A 20332-nucleotide genomic window follows, 5' to 3' on the forward strand; every position below is an offset into this window, starting at 1 on the left:
AGTGAAAATTCGGTGTTTGGGTTAATTAAAACACCCCTTTTGAAGATAATTAATGGCCTTATTTAATTATACCCTTCATCAGGCGATCCTCAGCCACCTCACTGTCCGGGGTATTAAGGCGTATCCTGGGTTACCTCACTGGGGTCTGAAGCCGCCATGTTTTTTGGCCTGCTCAACCATGCTTTGGCTTGGAACAGGCCGTAACGATTTCTTAACGATAAAGTTTTTTTTTTCACTTTCCTCACTCATTATCGAATGCCTGTTCATCATAGCTACAAATCCCTGGGTACATTGCAATGCTTATAAACGCCCGGTGACGTCAGCGTTTGTTGCTTTAGTTCATTTCCGCACATGCAGTCACCACGAGTATCTCTTAAACTAAGGAGAATGACAAAATTTAAGCTCCAGAATCGAACTTACAAGCAGTTCCGACTCCTAGAAAAGTTTCATTTGTCCAATTCGGATATATTTGACATTCCAGGTGTCTCTGGGAGGTGTATGTTTGATATGACGGTCGGCGATTGCCAATTGCGTACCAAGAGAGCCGTTTCTTATTGACCGTTTCGTTGGAGTGCTTCAGCCAGTGCTCTACAATATCCGCACTGTCACTGAATACTGTATATAGATCGACTTGAACAAAGTTCAGGGCTACTCTCCTGCGTTGGCCACGTGTTGTTCTGCGGAGCAACAGGAGGTGGCTGCCTGGCTGAAAACGTGAAATTGAAACGTGAAAACGTGAAATTTTATTTTCCATGACGTTTCCTGTTTTTGTTCTCCAATTATATGACCCGTTACTTCAGCATAGATTAATACGAATAAACATTCAACGTTTCGCTTTTAAAAGTTTCTTCCAACGTTCCGTGCATTGCGTGGTGAAGCCACTTGGCGCGTTCTTCAACTTTCAGTTGTGACACCGTGGTTCTACACTGGAGGTAGGAAGGCAAAATAAATTATATGATCACAATGAGAATTTGTTTTTTCAGTTCTGAAGTAAGGAATCGTCACATCACGGCAGGAAAGCGGAGAGGTACGCATGCTCACTCTGTGTAGCCTGGATTTGAATCCCAACCCAGCTCAGAACTGTCCTCCCAGTGTTTCACAGGCCGGGTGATTCATCACTGTGCATGTCGTCTCTTGGATTGATGATAAACTGGGAATCACATCTGCTGGAATCCCTCACCCCTTTCTCTCCCAACCCTGTCCCCTCTCTCCCACCCCTTTCCTTCTTTCTGACCCTGATCCCTCTCTGACTCTCTGACGCCTCCCCTCTCCCCCCCTCTCTCTCCACTCCACCATCTCTCTCTCTTTCCCAACCCTCCTCCTAGTCCCCCACCTTCCCCCCCCCTATTGAGGGGACTGTAGCACGTACAAATCAGATTCGGAGCCAACCAGTGGGGTGCAAATGTTGCTGCATGTACGAGCTGTTGGTTTTGAATGCTCCCGCCACAGGTCTCAAAGTGTGTGTGTTGTTGATTGGAATCTACATATGTGGGTTTCAGAATGTGGAACGAAGGCCTCCCAGAGCAGGCTCGAAGTATCCACCTTTATTTCACTAAGGTGTCACGATTCATGGACCGAGCTGTGAAGTTTTCTGTTGTCAAAGTTTTGTTCTGAGGGCTCTCTTCAGGATCGTAGCTGAGCCCCGGACAGCTTCCAACTGTAGTTCGTTTGTCGTGATATTCCCAGGGATGGTTTTTAGCTCACCTGTAAAGTAGTTCTGGGGAGCTTATGGGATGGCACGTCGTCTGGCAGTCCATCCACAAATACTTGCAACTTTTTCTCAAAATCTATACATACGATTTCAATGGAATTTGACCACAACCTTCATCACCCATGATGCCATAAAAAAAAGGAGTCTGAAGGGGTCTACAGGGGGAGTTTGTGGGGGTTGGGGGGTGGGGGAGGAGGTTGCCAAGATCGAGTGCTTTACTGCCGCGATGAGCTAAATATTTTGGGTTTGATTCAGGACCCTACTACCAACTGGCTTGGCATTCACAAGATAATCGTCTCAAATGGATCCTGGTCTGGATACGAGAACAATGGTAAATTGTAACATCTGAAGTGTAGTTGTATTCTGAATTGTAACATCATTGAGTGTATTTGTATTGTGAATTGTAACATCATTGAGTGTTGTTGTATGGTGAATTGTAACATTTGGAGAGTAGTTGTATGGTGAATTGTAACATCATTGAGTGTAGTTGTACGGTGAATTGTAACATCATTTGAGTGTAGTTGTATTGTGAATTGTAACATCATTGAGTGTAGTTGTATGGTGAATTGTAACATCATTGAGTGTAGTTGTATAGTTGTATGGTGAATTGTAACATCATTGAGCGTAGTTATATGGTGAATTGTAACATTTGGGGAGTAGTTGTATGGTGAATGGTAACATCATTGAGTGTAGTTGTATGGTGAATTGTAACATTTGGAGAGTTGTTGTATGGTGAATTGTAACATCATTGAGTGTAGTTGTACGGTGAATTGTAACATTTGGAGAGTAGTTGTATGGTGAATTGTAACATCATTGAGTGTAGTTGTATAGTTGTATGGTGAATTGTAACATTTGGAGAGTAGTTGTATGGTGAATTGTAACATCATTGAGTGTAGTTGTATGGTGAATTGTAACATCATTGAGTGTAGTTGTATGGTGAAATGTAACATCATTGAGTGTAGTTGTATAGTTGTATGGTGAATTGTAACATCATTGAGTGTAGTTGTATGGTGAAATGTAACATCATTGAGTGTAGTTGTATAGTTGTATGGTGAATTGTAACATCATTGAGTGTAGTTGTATGGTGAATTGTAACATCATTGAGTGTAGTTTTATTGTTGTATGGTGAATTGTAACATCATTTTGTGGTAACATCATTGAGTGTAGTTGTATGGTGAATTTTTTTTTAATTTTTTTTGTATACCTTGTCGAAGCTCGTATGAGAGCTAACACACAACACACAGCAAGGGGGGCATGAGACAAGAGGGGAGGGAGTGGGAAGGACAAAACAGTGGGTAACAGAGACATTCGGAGATCTGTGGAAGGGAGAGGGATGGGACGGGGAACATGGGGAATAGAAGATATACATTACAGAGACTTTCAGGAAGGAAAGCAGGGAATTTGAAGGAGGTGGGCTTGGGTGGATTATGGGGGGTAGAAAAGATCGAGGATTTGGATGGGGGATGATAAGAGGTGGTGGTGAACAGCTGTTTTGAAGGCCTGGAGGGAAGAATGGGAAAGAATAGAGTGAGGGAGTTTATTCCAAAGGTGGGAAAAAAGAGGAATGAAAGAGTGAAGGTGAGCAGTGATTCGTGATTTTGGTAGTTTTACCAGAAGGGGGTTGTTGACGGACCTTGAGCGCCCTGTGGAATTGTGGTGGGGACAAATCACAGAGAGAGCAGGGGGGCGAGGCTGGAGAGGAGATGGTAGAAGACAGAAAGACCACCGACCAACCTGCTGTGATTGAGTGAGAGGCCCAAAGACTCAGCCTCATTGCGGGAGATGCCAATGATCCGAAATGCCTTGGTTTCTACAGCGTGAAGCCGAGAAAGGTGGGAGGCAGGAGCACCAGCCCATAGGGGAGAGCAGTACTCCATCAGGCTGCTGACAAAAGCTTTGTAAGTGGTCAGGAGCTCAGGTGGGCTGAGGAAGGACCTTGCACGATGGAGGATTCCCAGTCGGCGACTGGCTTCGGAGGCGAGGTTTGAAATGTGGCTCTCCCAGGAAAGGTCATGGCAGATAGTGAGACCCAGAAGTTTGAAAGAAAGGACTTCTTCCAGAGGATTTTTGAGAAAGTGGATGGGAGGTTTCTAAATGGTCCTTTTGGAGAGACATAGTGAGAGTGTGAGATTTGTCCGGATTGAAAGACATGTTCCACGTGTTGGACCAGTTTGTGATTTTATCCACATCAGCAGTGAGCGAAGAAGCTGCTGCTTGCCGGTCTGAGGGATGACAGATGGTACGGCAGAGGGTGGATTGTAACATTTGGAGAGTAGTTGTACAGTGAATTGTAACATCATTGAGTGTAGTTGTATAGTTGTCTGGTGAATTGTAACATCATTGAGTGTAGTTGTATGGTGAATTGTAACATCATTGAGTGTAGTTGTACGGTGAATTGTAACATTTGGAGAGTAGTTGTACGGTGAATTGTAACATCATTGAGTGTAGTTGTATGGTGAATTGTAACATCATTGAGTGTAGTTGTACGGTGAATTGTAACATTTGGAGAGTAGTTGTACGGTGAATTGTAACATCATTGAGTGTAGTTGTATGGTGAATTGTAACATCATTGAGTGTAGTTGTACGGTGAATTGTAACATTTGGAGAGTAGTTGTACGGTGAATTGTAACATCATTGAGTGTAGTTGTATGGTGAATTGTAACATCATTTAGTGTAGTTGTATGGTGAATTGTAACATCATTGAATGTAGTTGTATAGTTGTCTGGTGAATTGCAACATCATTGAGTGTATATGTGCGGTGAATTGTAACATCATTGAGTGTAGTTGTACGGTGAATTGTAACATCATTGAGTGTAGTTGTATAGTTGTACGGTGAATTGTAACATCATTGAGTGTAGTTGTACGGTGAATTTTAACATCATTGAGTGTAGTTGTGTCGTTGTATGGTGAATTGTAACATCATTGAGTGTAGTTGTATAGTTGTATGGTGAATTGTAACATCATTGAGTGTAGTTGTATAGTTGTATGGTGAATTGTAACATCATTGAGTGTAGTTGTGTAGTTGTATGGTGAATTGTAACATCATTGAGTGTAGTTGTGTAGTTGTATGGTGAATTGTAACATCATTGAGTGTAGTTGTATGGTGAATTGTAACATCATTGAGTGTAGTTGTGTAGTTGTACGGTGAATTGTAACATCATTGAGTGTCGTTGACGGTGAATTGTAAGATTTGTTGTGCCGTTGAATGGAGAATGATAAATCGTGGTGTGAAGTCAAATGGTATTGTAAAACCAATCATGTAGTTCGTTGTTTGGTCGATATTGTAAACATTCCGAGGTCGTTGCATGGTCCCTGCATGCGTTGTTCAATTTAAGTTGTTGACTTGTATAAAAGTACACGATCCCTTCCCTAGAGTGACCACCTTTATACAAGAGGTTGAAGAACATTTTCCAGCGAAGCAGAGAGAACGCGTTTACAGTGTACGGTCCGTCGATTGCAGGTGCTTGGGACACCGAGGCTTTATTTAATAACTCACACCCTCTTTGGTGTGCGTCATTATGCCCAGTCCTCTACCTCGATTGACTGCTGCTGTCACATCACGCAGGACCGAGCCTGAGTTCACGTGCACTCCTCGAGCGAGTCAGGCGGTGCCTGATTGCCTGGAGACGTCACGTCCCACCAGGATCCTCACCGCGTGCTCGTGGAGCGAACCCTGGCGCTGCGCTCCCTTCCGCAAAACGCACTCACTTCACTTGACACAGTGCATCGCGTGCTCGAGCACCACTCGACAGATTGAGGTAGGTCTTTTTACAGCTACCGATACCCGTGAATGTTAACGCGACCAAGAACAGTGTACGAGGGTCGACGGGTGTGCGTAGGCTATTTCGGTCCTCGCGGGGTCTGCGGTCGTTCTCATAGTAGGTGTTCGGTTTTTTATTTTTTTTAACATGCCCAGATTTTCTTAAAGTTTAAGTACTCCTTCGTCTGTAACACTCATTGAAGTTCATGGAGTTCGTGGAGAATCTGTCGTGCATGTTACATGTACGTATTTATTGTACGAGATGCAAATGGAGCCTATGCAGGTATCAACACCTGGCCACGAGCTTATCGTGGAGATGTTGATACTTGTAAATGACGTTTTAATGGGCATCATGACATACATATATATATATATATATATATATATATATATATATATATATATATATATATATATATATATATATATATATATATATATATATATATATATCGTACGCTTTGATAATACAATCTCCAATTGCTTCTCGGTACATAATAAGGACATACATCCCACGGGGTGTGCGCTTGAAGACGCACTCCAACACGGAGAATGATTGTTGTTTTATTACCTCTACCAACGAAGGTAGATGGAGGGATGTTTCCACCCCAAACTGTCTATCTGACCGTGAGCAGGATATCTGAAAATGTTATGGACTGATTTGGATGAAACTTGGTGTACAAGTTTGGTGTGTGACATGGACAAACTGATTCGATTTTGGTTAAAGTCTGGATCCTGATCCGACCTATCGGTGGGATATAAAATGTAAACTGTTCAGCCTGGTGGAGGTATGTGCTCTACCGAGTGCTGTTCTTGTGTAATATTTAGAGTGCAAACTCGTGGGACCATGCTCAGTATGAGTACCCCGATAATACCAATCCTTCAGTGTCAGGTTATTTCTGCGTTTCCGTGCATGCTTGGAGACCTACCTGGTGAAGGTTAGCAATACATATATGTATGTATATATATATATATATATATATATATATATATATATATATATATATATATATATATATACACACACACACATCTTCTTCTTTCAGCTGCTCCCGTTAGGGGTCACCACAGCGGATCATCCGTATGATCCGCATCGTGATTTGGCACATGTTTTACGCCGGATGCCCTTCCTGACGCAACCCTGGTCGCCTCTTACGACACAGGGAAATGGTACACCTATTCTAACCGGGGCATACACCCGGCCCAGTACACTGGTACTCACTTCGCCGAGCTCGGAAGGATGACAGGCTGAGTCAACCTCCTGGTGTGTATTAATTCAAGCGGCCAACGGGGCTTGAAGTCAGGATCTTTTGGATCCCAAGCCGCTGCCCTAACCACTGCGCCAACACCAGGCATATATATATATATATATATATATATATATATATATATATATATATATATATATATATATATATATATATATATATATATATATATATATATATATATATATATATATATATATATATATATATATATATATATATACATATATATACATACATACACACTTTAGCTTCCATAAACATCTCGACCATTTATCGTGTGTATCTGTATCTGATCAAGTATAGTTCATGATATAACTTTCTCACGTGAATGAAGAATTTTTTTCATACACACTTCGGGACCTTAATTACAGAACTCCTTACTGTAATGCAGGGAGTTGAGTGGTCGTGAAACCTGCCTTGAGCGACTAGTGGGTTCCACGATTCTTCACTTTCATCGTCGTATTGCAGAAGGTTTCTGAGTTTGTTGTTATTGCGGGGCTGCTTTTCCATCAATGGTGAACCAATAATAATCATGCATGAACGATTCACGGTTAAGGGAGTCGGCATTCTGCCGAGGCTTGGTCTTGCTTTGGTCACGTCTTGGTGAGTTAAGACCTCCCTTGTGTGTGTGCTCGCATATACGACATCAGGTGCATGCTACGCAAGGATGTAGCACGTCCCGCGAGCTCCAGCACCATGGCACTGCGCTCAGAAGACCCCAAGAGAGACTCGTCCTGCGATGGGTTCAAACCCAAGGACCTGCCCGAGCCTAGCTGTTCCAAAGGCGTGTTCTACCTGCGCGCTCACCTCGTGTCTGGGTGCGGGTACGAAGCGAGCTCCGCAGTTCAGCACAGACAGGTAACCATCAACGTGGGGGGATTGCGCTTTGCCTTGCCTTGGGAGGCGCTGGCAGATGTTCCTATTTCACGGCTCGGGAGGCTGCGCCTCTGTAGCAGTCATGACGACGTCCTGGCGCTCTGTGACGACTATGACATAGCTTGTAATGAGTTCTTCTTCGATCGCAGTCCTTGTGCTTTTCGAGCTGTCCTTGCATTCCTGCGTGCCGGAAAGCTGCATCTACAGCCCGACTCCTGTTCGCTCTCATTCCGCGACGAGCTACACTACTGGGGAGTATGCGAAGAATACTTGGAACCTTGTTGCTTGCGAGCGCTACAGCAGCGTGCCGATGAGGACGCGGCGGCCGAAGCACAGGATACTTACCAGGACACTTCCGCTGCTGCTGTGGAAGGAGCCACGTCTGGCTTCATCCGAGCCCTGCGAGACATCGTGGAGAGGCCACAGTCCGGGCTCGCTGGAAAAGTTTTCGCCTGCCTTTCAGTCACCTTTGTAGTGATTACAGTGGTGAGCCTGTGCGTGGGAACGATGCCAGACATGCGGGAGGAGGAGAGGAAGGTTAGTAGGCATAAAGGCACGATACCTTTCAACAACATAGTTCACACAATCACAGGCAAAGTGCATGCCTATGTTTCGATGTGTGTCACGGCAAGGCACAATCTGTCCGCAGAAACGTAGCATCAATATTGTTAATGGCAGTAATATGTGTTTTCAATTTCAAAACTCATTGGACAAACAGGTGAAGACGTTAAACAGATGCCCATTTTTGTTTTGTTTTGTGTATATGAAAATGCTTGAACTTTTTAGTCAAAATGTGTCATCTTTGTCTGAACATGGCACACAAAGTGAGCATTAGTTTAATACAGCGCTTTCACTAACCGACTTAACCAATAGAATAAGCTTTAGGAGCAATGATGATGTCATTGTGTTTTTTTTTTCACGTGACCGAGCTGCCAAGACTTTTAACAAAAAATAAAGTCAGTGGCCCATTATTGTTACCCTAGCTGAAGGAGTGTGTATTGTGTTTGCGTCTGTCTGTCTGTCTGCACAGAACTTTCGTGTTTTTCTTGCGTGACTACTCATGTCGAATGTTTTAATAATTATTATGACATCATAGGTCACGTAGCGTGGCAGCCATGTAGGGAAAAACAAAAAAAAACTTTGGACCTCTGTATCTCTGAAACCACACGAAGGAAATTTTTTTTTGAAACTCTGCACAGGGCAAGTACTCCTCATGGGTAATGAGTGTGATTTTATGATGACATCATAGGTGCCCTCAATATGACATAATCGCATATGTAGAACGCTACATCTGATCAGTATGAAAATTCTTGAGGGTCATCTTGGGATAAAATGGCCCACACAAAAAAAATTGATGAAATCATCAGTCACGTGATTCGACTACCATATTGTTAAAAAAAACCTTCAAAAATCTTCTCTGAAGTGGCTGAACAAATTGAGGCAAAACTGTACACGGATGACCGCCTATCCACGAGGAACAAAAGGTTCACACATATGATGACATTGGTCACATGGTTTGGCAGCCATGTTGGATTTACCCTAAAACTCATAAAGATCTTCTTCTCCAGAACGAATGGACAGATCGAGCGGAAACTTCACACAAATGTTCCTCAAGCCATGGGTGCACAAGTTGGTTTAGGAATAATTGATAGGTCACATGGTTTAGCAGCCATATTGGATTGAAGAAAATATTAAATAATGTTTTCTCTGGAACTGCTTAATCGATCGAAGTGAAACTTCACAATTATGATCCGGTAGTGATGGAGAATCTTTGTTTTAAATTTCAACTTGATTGGATGCATGGCCTGGCTGCCAGGATTAATTTTTGATATGCTTTATTTACTTACTTATTTATTTTGAATAAGGCTCACTTGGCTGTGCTTGGATGGGTTTGAGGGTAGAGGAGTAGCAGCTGAAATGCGAATCCTATCCAGTTTCCTCCTGATGACTTCATCTTTGCTTTTTGCTTGTTCAGGTTCCTTCTGATTACTCCAATGCAGGACTGTACCGATTTGGTCTTCCATTTGATTTGAATTGAATTTATTTTAATCCCATTCTAAATTCAATTGAATAATGAATAATAATTTTAAAAAATATAATGGGTCAGGGTCATGTGTCCAATCGAAGCGGGGTTACATCAAAGCGGGACGTCTTGGTACCCGGTCATCACTGCCAGCAGTTATAAAGTGGCAGTTCTAATTATGTCTCTTATTAATTATGCAGCCCACAAGGACACAAATTCCACACAAAACAAGTCCTGGTGAGGGTGTGCAATCTCTTATTGCTCTTTTTCTTGTTTGTCGTGTTATTTAACTTCCTCATCCATCAAACTCGTTTCACAAAAACGTTGGTACTGCATTACGTGCATGAAGTTATTGGATGCACAAGTGCATTTAAAAAGGATCCGGGCCTTTCTTTACTTTGGATGACATCCCATGGCATGAAAATAAAAATATGGTTACGAGCATTGAGTAAGGAACTGCATGGGAACCGTGTTTATTTGTAGGAAGGCTGGCTATGTTTGGACTTTTGACTCGTGCTAACATTTTCCGTCACATATTTTCCTTTGCTGTAAAATCCATAGACCTTAGGGGTATTTATTTTCCTCTTCACCACACTGAACTGACTGTTGCTAGATATAGTTCTGCACTACTATAGAAACTTGATCAAAGAAAAGAAAATTCAAGTATCCAATACTCGATCATCACAGGAATTGGCTTGTTTGGGTTTCCCACTTTGAAGATGTAACTCTTGTTGATGGGGCCCAAGTTCAATTCCAATACATTGTGTTGATTTGTCCATTGTCTACTCATGTTCCAATTCCAGAAGTACAGTTATATCTCTTGTCTTTGTCATACATGTAATATGTGTACACTGTCCAGGTTGTTCTCAGCTCAGATGTTCATGACCCACGGACGCAGTTGTAGGTGCTACGATGTCCCCACGTGTGATAGGGAGGCAACAACAATACAGAGTGTTTTCGAAGTCTTTGTGCAACTTTAAACTGAAGTAACTTTGCATGTACACATGATAGAAGCACACTGTAAAATGCCATATGAAAGCATAATTCACAAGCTTTTTTTTTGTGTGGGTTGCACCCTGAAGTGGTTGCGACACTATTGTATTGGGTGTCCATGCATCTGCGAGTGCATGCGTGTGTGTCCGTCCACGTCTAAATATTACAAGGAATTACAGGGAATTATAAAGAAATTTTGCACAGGAGGAGGCCATTTGGCCCATCATGCCTGCGCCACACCAATACCAGATTTAATAAATCTATCAATACCCCTTCCCTTCATGTCCAGCCTTTTGGCTGCTACACTGGTACTCATTTTGCTGACCTCAGAAGGATGACAGGCTGAGTCAACCCCCTGGTGTTAATTCAGCAGCCATTGGGGCTTGAACTCAGGACCCTAGGATCCCAAGCCGCCAAGCCAACATCGCAAATATTTTTGCTTCAATTTTTTTTTCTCTGCAACCGCTTGTCTGATCGAAGGAATTTCCATGAAGGATCGAAGACTTTAAACATAGGAGGAACTCCCCATGGGTAATATTTTATTGACAACTCTGATGTCATAGGCCATATAGTATGGCAGCCATATTGGATTAAAGGAAAAAAATGGACATCTCCAAAACCGCTCAACGAAAAAAATTGAAACTCGACAGATCTCATCAACTGCCCATGGGGTTTATAGGGTAATAACAATACCATTTGTCAAGTGGTATTCCAGCCATAATTTGTTTAATTGAAATCCTTATCCGAAAATTTTGAAACTTCATATATCTGATATACTACCTGATGTGAGTGAAGAATTAAATTGATGATGTCATTGGTTACATGGTCTGGTGGCCATATTGGATTGAAAATATAAACATAAAAACCTGTTTCCAGAACTGCTTAACACATTGATGTGAAACTTCCTACATATGATCGACGAGCCATGGCGAATATTGTTTGAATTTTTTTTTTCTTTCATATTCACCTTCATTGATGCAATTAAGCCTTTAAGTGCACAAAAGTGGTCATTAAATACCTTAATAATCAATAAAGCTACAGATAATAGCAACATATGTGATGTAATAGGGTGTGTGAATGACACGGGTATATGGGCCGTAATAGGAGTGTGTTCAGTTAACGATGGTATTTTCGTTTAGAATGAGCACCCGAAGCAAGACTATGTGCTCTACCGAGTGCCATTCTAGGTGTTAATGTCAATGTTGTTAATGTTGTATTATTATTAAATCCACACATCCCCTGGTTTTCTTTTTCGTTACAAGAGCGAGACTCGTGGAAGAGTAATGCAGAACTAACAGTCCGTCGGGCAAACATCAAGAGAATGAATGAACTGCAGAAGAGGAGAGAAAGAAAGAGAGAAAGAGAGTAAGAGAGAAAGAGAGAAAGAGAGAAAGAGAGAGAGATAGATAGATAGATATATATGCATGCATGCAGCTTCTGTCTGCCGAGTAGGATACGGGGTTAGTATATGACACAATGTGGAGTTATCTGTGAAAATGGAAGAGAGGTTTTTCCAGTGTTGAATAGGTCACTTGTATAGATGAGGAAAGAAAACTGGGTGCAAAACTCTGCCTTATGGAATTCCAGCCTCCATTGGGAGAAGAGAGGAGAGGGTTCCATTGATGATCACACATTGACTGTGTGAGTGGAGGAAGTCAGAAATCTAGGAATAAAAGGTGGGCTTGTGTGCCCACAAGCAGAGAGCTTGGCAAGCAAAGCAGGATGCTAGACTGTCAAATGCCCGAGATACGTCCATGGAGATGGCCTTGAGCTATTATTTTAGAATGAGAGCTTTCAACTATTGCAAAGAGAGGAGCAGAGCATATCAAGAATTGAGCGACAGGGACGGGATGTAAAGTGATGATCAGAGATCAGTTTGTTTGAAAAAAAGAAAGATTTGACATCAGAAGCAGTGATTAATTCCACGACCTTGCTTGTTTTTGGAAGCAGTCTCACTGACCTTTCGTTGGTAGGGTCTGTTTTTGCACCTTTCTTGTGGACAGGAGTGATGTTTGCTGACTTCCATGAAGAGGAGAGGTGGCCAGAGGAGGACAGGCTGAATAGGGCAGATAGAGGGGAAGCAAGAACAGCAGAGCAGTATTTCATAATATGGGCACTGATGCCATCTGGTCTCATCACCCCAGTACAGAAGTGTGAGGCCGGACAGAGGTGAGGGACAGGATGGAAGGGGGACAAAGCGCCATCATGACTTGGATGGAGGACACTGGTTGGAGAGTTTTCTGGATTGCCTCAAAATCAACACACACTTGTTGTGATCCTCGTGGAATGAATGAAGGTTATCCTCAGTCGGGTTAGCTTTTCATGCTGAGAAAGTAAGCTACTTGACTGTAACCATCTCCCCACAGGATTCAGTGTACCTGGGTCTCAGTGATGGAAAGGAAGAGAAAGTAGCCTTTCGTGAAAGTATTCCAAAGTAGACTCGATATGAGGTGCTGTGGAGGTCGTAGTCCAATCCTTTTGTGAGAGTAGATTGAAGTCCCTGCCAATTGGCCTGTGTAAAGAACCATAAAAAGTGATGGTGAGGGATTGGGGTTCAGAGAAGTTGCCGGTCGGAGCGGTCAGTGCAATGTTGAAGTTGGTGTTTGAGAACAGAGCGAGGAAACTAAAGGCCCAGTCACACCTTGACGTTTGAGCCAGCTTATGCCGATTTTTGGAAAATTTGTTTAAAACGCTGGTAACACGTCGAATACGTTATGGGTAAGTTTTGATAACATTGAGAGCACGCTGAAAAACACTGCCATACGTCGTTGTACGCTGGCTTTAAACGTTGTACTTTTCGGTTGTCCTCAAATTTTCCATGCTTGAAATTTTAAGACTTATGCCAGCGTATGACTTATACGTTCCGCATAACGCTGGCCATTAGTTGTAGGCATGTCACGTGATCGTTGACACACGTCGACACACGTTACTTGTAAGTTACTCACAAGTCGAAACACGTCGAGGTAATGTTTAGCGTACCCGAAAATTATTTATAACCTATGAGTTACGTGTTGTACTCACGTTACGCGATCGGTGACACACATCGACACACGTTACTTGTAAGGTGCTCATAAGTCGAAACACATCAAGGTGATGGTTAGCGTCGGTGTTCCAGACTCCCTGGTTTTTTTTTCTTCTTTCCTTCGGTATGATGGTGATTTTGACACTTCGATTTCTAGTGCGGTTATAATATAATATAATTAATAGACTGCCGCTAAACGATTTAAATCATAACTGCACTGTACACTGAACACCGTCATACCAAAGAAAAAAAAAAACCCGGGAGTCTGGAACACTGACGCTAACCATTACCTTGACGTGTTTGGACTTATGAGCACCTTACAAGTAATGTGTGTCGATGTGTGTCAATGATCGCATATCGTGCGTACAACTTATTCCCATCGCATGCAGAGCGTGTGTCATACGGCAAGTACGTCGTAAAATTTTCAACATATTTAAAATTACAAGACGTACTCCACTTAATACGACGTATGATAGCGTACTTTAGCGTTCTATTCACGCATACCAAACTTACCCATACCGTATTCGACGTGCGCCAGCGTTTTAGACGCATTTTTCAGAGGTCGGCATACGCTGGCAAGATCGCCAAGGTGTGACTGCGATGTTGACACTTCCATTTCTGCGGCGGTTATGATTTGAATCGTTGTGCAGCAGCCTTTTCATAACCTACACCACGTCATCGTCGGCGATGCGTGCAGCGCGCTATGCCTAAGTTAGACTATCGTTGGGCATAGGTTGTGAACGCCGACAACAGGTTCAGCATTCGTTGGTATAAGTTATCTATAACACAACGAAACGTTCTGTGTCCGTTACTAATACGTTAAGCATAAGACTAAGTCGTTATGAATACGTCCGAATCTTTAAAAAAATATATCAAAAGTTCAACGTAAGCCAGCGTTTTACATGCATTTTAATACGTTGCCATTGCTGGCTAAAACGTCAAGGTGTGACTGGGCCTTAAGCTGGGATGAGAAAGCATTTGGGGCTACATGAGTATGACATAACAAGAAGCAGGTTTAGCTCAATTATCTGCGATGGAAAGGCAGACAGGATAGTCGAGAGATATGCACACTTGCCTTTGAGCCATCTAGCCTATGTATAAATCAATACCCACCTATAAATTGTCACCTTAGTATTTTGCATGCAGGGCGATGCATCAATATGTGCGCTGTCCGTCAAAGGACGTAAAGCCAGAAGACCTGTCTGCCAGCACTGTTCATTGGTTGTCTTTCATGAAGAGTGTAGTTGGCAGTTGGCACCTTTGCCAAATTTAAACTTCCTGCTATGACTGACTGCTGGGAAGGCAGTGACAAACTTCCCAGTACAACTTTTGCCCAGTAATGATTCTGGCAGCACCGATGCTCTGTCAAGACTATGGTACATTTGATTGATTGATCTGGGATGGCACTAGGTGAGATTTGAGCTGTGGTGTTCCGCCACTGGTAAGCCACTGCAGCAGCACAGCTCATACCATGCCCAGTCACAACTGCTGTTGACTTCAAACCCTGAGGTGGGACTGTTGTTTGCACTTGTTGGTACACACATATATACATATGGAACAATGTTAAGCACACCTATAACTAGAGGGGGAGCACTCGGTAGAGTGCAAAACCTCCGCCGCCAATACTGCTGGGTCACTCAAGTGAACCTTATATCTTATTCATTAAATATGACGTCAACAGTGCTCACAGAGTTATAGTTCTTTTCTCCAACATTTTTTTTTTGGGGGGGGGGGGGGTTGGAAATCACTTAAACATGTAGAAATGCAAAAAAAAAATTCAAATATTTTTTCAAAATGGCCGCCATAACGGCCATATTAGATTTTGGACCAAGTCCAAAATCTAATGGCATGGTCCTTGGACCATACCTAATCCCCCCACCAAGTTTTGTCGAAATCCATCGAGGAGTTTTTCCGCAATACTGTTCACAAACAAACAAACAAACAAACAAACAAACAAACAAACAGAAAGGGGTGAAAACAGTAACCTCCGATCTTCGATGGCGGAGGTTAATAATACTGTTTGGGAAAAAATGGTATTGAATCAAATTCTAAAATTTATTTCAAACATAAGTGAACGAACCCTCCATTTATCACAAGACCAAATAAATTTTAATACCCAGCACATTCAGTCCTATAAGGGTATTGACTTCAAAAACACTTTCACCTGGTCAAGGTTTGGAGAAGTTTATGATATTGTTGCATAATTCTATTGGTGGACTGTTCCTATGGTCTATATAAGACTGAGTGAAGCCCAAAGATGGCAAATTATTTGGATGAATAATGCTTGGGTATCTGAAAGTGAAATTGAATGTCAACTTGGCTTCCCAAAGACTTATCAGCAGATTGATGCCAAACATCAACAAGTAAACAAACCAACAATGTTAAAGATGGGCTTCACTCCAGCTGATGCAGGGTGATCTCTGACAGAGAAAACGTAGCTCTGATCAGGCTTGTCAGACTTATTCCATTTTTCACAAGCACAGTATTATCGCATGGATGGAATCTCCCTCAGTCGAATATTCTTGAGACCTGTCCAGGAATAGTTTTATGCTACAGGTTACAATGTGAGCAGGCCAATAAGATTCCCTCTTTTCACCCCAGATCACAAATAAGCCTGTTTGGCATGGTGCCAGGCTTATCAACCCTGGAATCTTGCTTGCATCCTGGAGGAATATCCATTGGTCTGATGAGAGCCAATTTCTCCTGCATGCGACCCATGATAGAACTCGGGTTTGGTAGCACTCTAACTGAGTCTACACACACAAGAACAATGCAGAGTCCATCCCTTTTGGTGGTGGATCCATTGTGATATGGGTTTGCCTGGTACTATTATAAACTTGACCTTTATCACTGGACTGTCGGATCCCCAACATTCACGGGGGATACGTTCTTGAGAAATGCTGCAAGTGTCGAACCCACAAATGTTGGGCCATTGTTTCAATGGGAAAAGGTGAGATAGGTTCCAGGCGGTTCATGATTCACAAGGGAAAATAACCATGAATACACCCACGAAAACACGCACACGCACGAGTACGTGAAGCACAGGGCCGCAAATGTAGAAGCAGGTCACATTTTATGAACCACGAATATGTGGGGTCCACGGTTAGTGGAACTGTGAATGTTGGGGTCCAACAGTACAGGGTAACCTGACATGCGAAACTACTATATAGCCCAGTCATTTTATGATAAAAAGGGAATCAACCCACCACAAATAAAGTCAGGTCAGGTTCGATCTGTGACCGGCTACAGGTACCATGTAAACCTGTACTAACCTGTTCCATGGTCGGGTTGTCGGCGACTAAACCGTCTCCCCCACCAGGTTTTCTGGTGAGGAGGGTGTTTGGATATGGACACCCAGCAGGATTAAAAACAAAACCTGTCAAAGGGCGGAGGAGCTCCTTGTGAGCCAACGGCCATCCATATCTAGTGCCCAACTGTGTCTTGGATGTCCTCCTGCAGTTGGGTTACTTCTTATTAGGAGGTTGGTGGCAGGATTTGCACTCCGGCCACCATAAAACGCTTCATTCCGCAAAAAAAAATCTGAAAACCCACTCTGTGGGAGTACCTCCTGCGCAGCTTCCCTTCGCAGGGCAGCTCACCGGATGACTGGATTGGGGCAAAGCCTTCGGGACCCCCAATATTTGATGATAGGAGGGAAACCACGGGGTAACATCCCTGGGTCAGATTGCGGGAGAGTGTGTCGGAGTGGTGCTGAGGTGTCGTCCACCAGACGGCGGTCTCCTTGGGTTAACCTGAGGCAGTCCCTTTGGGTGGGTGCCTGGAATATCCTATCCCTAAGAGAGGATGATCACCTGTCTCTGTTATCATCTGAGCTCAAACGTTTGGACATCGGAATGCAGCTCTCTCTGAGGTTCGGAGACCGGATTGCGGCGAGATAATGGTGGGTGGTTACACCTACTATTGGTCTGGTCGCTCTGATGGTTACCATACCCAAGGAGTTGCTGTAGCTGTGTCCAATAAGCTGACCCCAATGATAATTGAGGTAACACCGGTCAACGAGCGTATCATGAGATTAAGGATTCGTCACTCCTTAGGTGTCATTTCCCTGGTCTCTGTTTATGCTCCGACTGAGGCGAGTGATCTCACCGTGAAGGATGCATTCTATGCCACGCTCGAGTATGTGGTTGATCAGTGCCTCAGACGAGATACACTTCTAGTCTTGGGGGATTTCAATGCATCGACTGGAACTGATAGGGATGGTTATGAGGTGTGTGTTGGTCCCCATGGGTCAGGAACTATGAACCAGAATAGCACTAAGTTCCATGACTTTGCAAGAAGTCATGGACTTAGGGTGGCTGGTTCATGGTTTCAGCGCCCGCAAGCTCATCGCTGGACTTGGTATTACAACGCTGGCGGTGTGGCAAAGGAGATTGACCATGTCCTCATTGACGGTCGTTGGAGGATGATCCAGAACTGCAGGGTCTACCGGAGTGCTCAGTTCCTCAATACTGACCACAGGCTTGTTGTAGCAACTCTAAAGCTGCACCTTAAATCCTGGAGAATGGTACCATCCCAGCCTAGGCTGGATGTTGCCAAGCTCAGGGATGACAGAGTAGCTGAGGAGTTTGCGAACAGGCTGAGTGGACACTTGGGGTGTATGGGTGCTTTGGGGGGTCCTGAAGAGTCGTGGAGCGCCTTCAAGACCACCGTCCTTGATGTTGCCGGTGGATGCCTTGGAGTTCACCGCAGGGCAAAGAAGAATTTTCTCTCAAGGGACACTGGATACCATTGACCAGAGTCGCAGGGCCAGGCTGAATGGCAGAGCTGAGCTGTTCAGGGAGCTGAGGCGTAAAACTGTACGTGCACTGAGGGTGGACAAGGAGGCCTATGTGCGAGGAATCTGTGAGGGGTAGAGCATCACCTGTGGACAGGTGATTCTCGTCCCGCTTACAGGGGAATTCGCGCATTACGTTCATCCAAGCCCATCCCTCGGAGCACTGCAGTTCGAGCAGAGAGTGGTAGGCTCTTGACTGAGGAGTCTGAAGTGAAGGCCCGCTGGGCCGGTTACTTTGAGCAGTTGTACCAGGCTGATCCCCCAGCTCTCGAGTTGGACGTCAAGGGTGTTACAATCCCTGTTGCTGACCCTCAAATCAACTGTAGTCCACCTTCGCTTGTGGAAACACGGGTTGCGGTGAACCAGTTGAAACGGGCAAAGCTCCAGGGATCTGTGGCATCCATGCTGAACTTCTCAAGGCTGGTGGAAATGCTGCACTCGTGTCGTTGCATGCAGTTTTGTGCTCTGCCTGGAACACAGGCATCATCCCAACTGACTGGAAGAGGGGCCTTGTTGTCCCGCTCTGGAAAGGGAAGGGTGATCGCCAAGACTGCAACAACTACCGAGGGGTGACGCTGCTCTCAGTGCCGGGCAAGGTCTTTGCTCGGATAATTCTTGATAGAGTTCGCCACCATCTGCTTGAGCACCAGCGTCCAGAGCAGTCAGGCTTTACACCAAAGAGGTCAACGATTGACCGTATCCTTGCACTTCGTGTCCTCACCGAACGCAGGCGAGAGTTTTGGCAGGGGCTGCTTGCAGCCTATGTTGATCTCTGTAAAGCGTTCGATTCAGTGAATCGGGATGTCCTCTGGAGGATTCTTGGTCTTCGTGGGGTGCCAACAAAACTGATTGATATGATGTCTGAACTCCACTCTGGTACTGAGAGTGCTGTGAAGTGTGGTGGTACCATCTCTGACTTATTTCCAGTTGTTACTGGAGTTCGTCAGGGATGTGTACTTGCCCCCACACTTTTCAGCACTTGTATGGACTGGATTTTAGGGAGGATGTCGGAGAGATAAAGTTGCGGTGCATCGTTTGGCAATGTCAAGATCTCAGACCTTGATTTTGCAGATGATGCAGTCATCTTTGCGGAGACTTTAGAGATCCTCTTGGGGGCCCTCGAAGTGCTGAATGAGGAGTCGGAGCCGTTGGGATTACGGATTTCTTGGGTCAAAGCTAAGATCCAGGCTTTCGGTGACATCTTGGATGCTGCTGTCCTGTCTGTGTCTGTTTGTGGTGAGGATGTTGAGGTCGTGGATAGATTCACTTACCTTGGCAGTGATATTCATGTCTCCGCAGGTTGTGAGCCGGAGGTCAATAGACGTCTGGGTCGGGCCTGGGGAGTCATGGATTCACTGGATCACGGGGTGTGGCGCTGCCGGTACCTGTGCGGGAGGACGAAAGTCCGAGTCTTCAGGTCCTTGGTACTTCCAGTCTTGCTCTATGGGTGCGAGACTTGGACTCTGACCACGGATCTGAGATGGAGACTTAATTCCTTTGGTACCAGGTCTCTTCGGAGAATCCTTGGCTATCGCTGGTCAGATTTTGTGTCCAACGAGCGGTTGCTGAGAGAGACTCGGATGAGATTTGTTACCTGCATAGTCCGTGAGCGTCAGCTGCGGCTGTATGGACATGTGGCTCGTTTTCCTGACGCTGATCCTGCTCACCAGATTCTCTCAGCGAGGGAGTCTCATGAGTGGAGGAGGCCAGTGGGTCGACCACGTGCCTCATGGTTGCAGCAGGTTGACCATCATCTCAAGGAGATGGGGATGGGCCTGGCATCTGCCTGGGGGATGGCCAGACTGAGGCCCCTGGATTACCGGCGGAAAGTGGACGCAGCGACGCGCTGTTTTGGCACATGCTCCCATACCTGACCGGACC

General features: G+C 44.4%; 2 protein-coding genes across 3 annotated transcripts in view; one reads left to right on the top strand and one right to left on the bottom strand.

Moving 5' to 3' along the window:
* The window catches only part of LOC147023277 (uncharacterized), a 61903-nt gene extending 53802 nt beyond the window's left edge, over nucleotides 1–8101 (bottom strand). For both annotated transcript variants that reach the window (XR_015060121.1, XM_085888511.1), the window contains exon 1: nucleotides 7964–8101. The gene's annotated coding sequence lies outside the window, so the exon portion shown is untranslated. The remainder of the gene's footprint in view (nucleotides 1–7963) is intronic.
* Nucleotides 5190–20332, top strand: part of LOC147023278 (voltage-gated potassium channel regulatory subunit KCNG2-like) — a 28425-nt gene continuing 13282 nt past the window's right edge. Inside the window, 3 exon segments of the mRNA XM_085888507.1 lie at nucleotides 5190–5469; nucleotides 7134–7213; nucleotides 7393–8155. Of these exon segments, the coding sequence (XP_085744633.1) occupies nucleotides 7397–8155 (759 nt within the window). The 5' untranslated portion in view covers nucleotides 5190–5469; nucleotides 7134–7213; nucleotides 7393–7396.

Source organism: Eptatretus burgeri, chromosome 7 (assembly GCF_056783735.1).
Source record: "Eptatretus burgeri isolate ZD-2024b chromosome 7, Ebu_testis_v1, whole genome shotgun sequence".
NCBI lineage: Eukaryota > Metazoa > Chordata > Myxini > Myxiniformes > Myxinidae > Eptatretus > Eptatretus burgeri.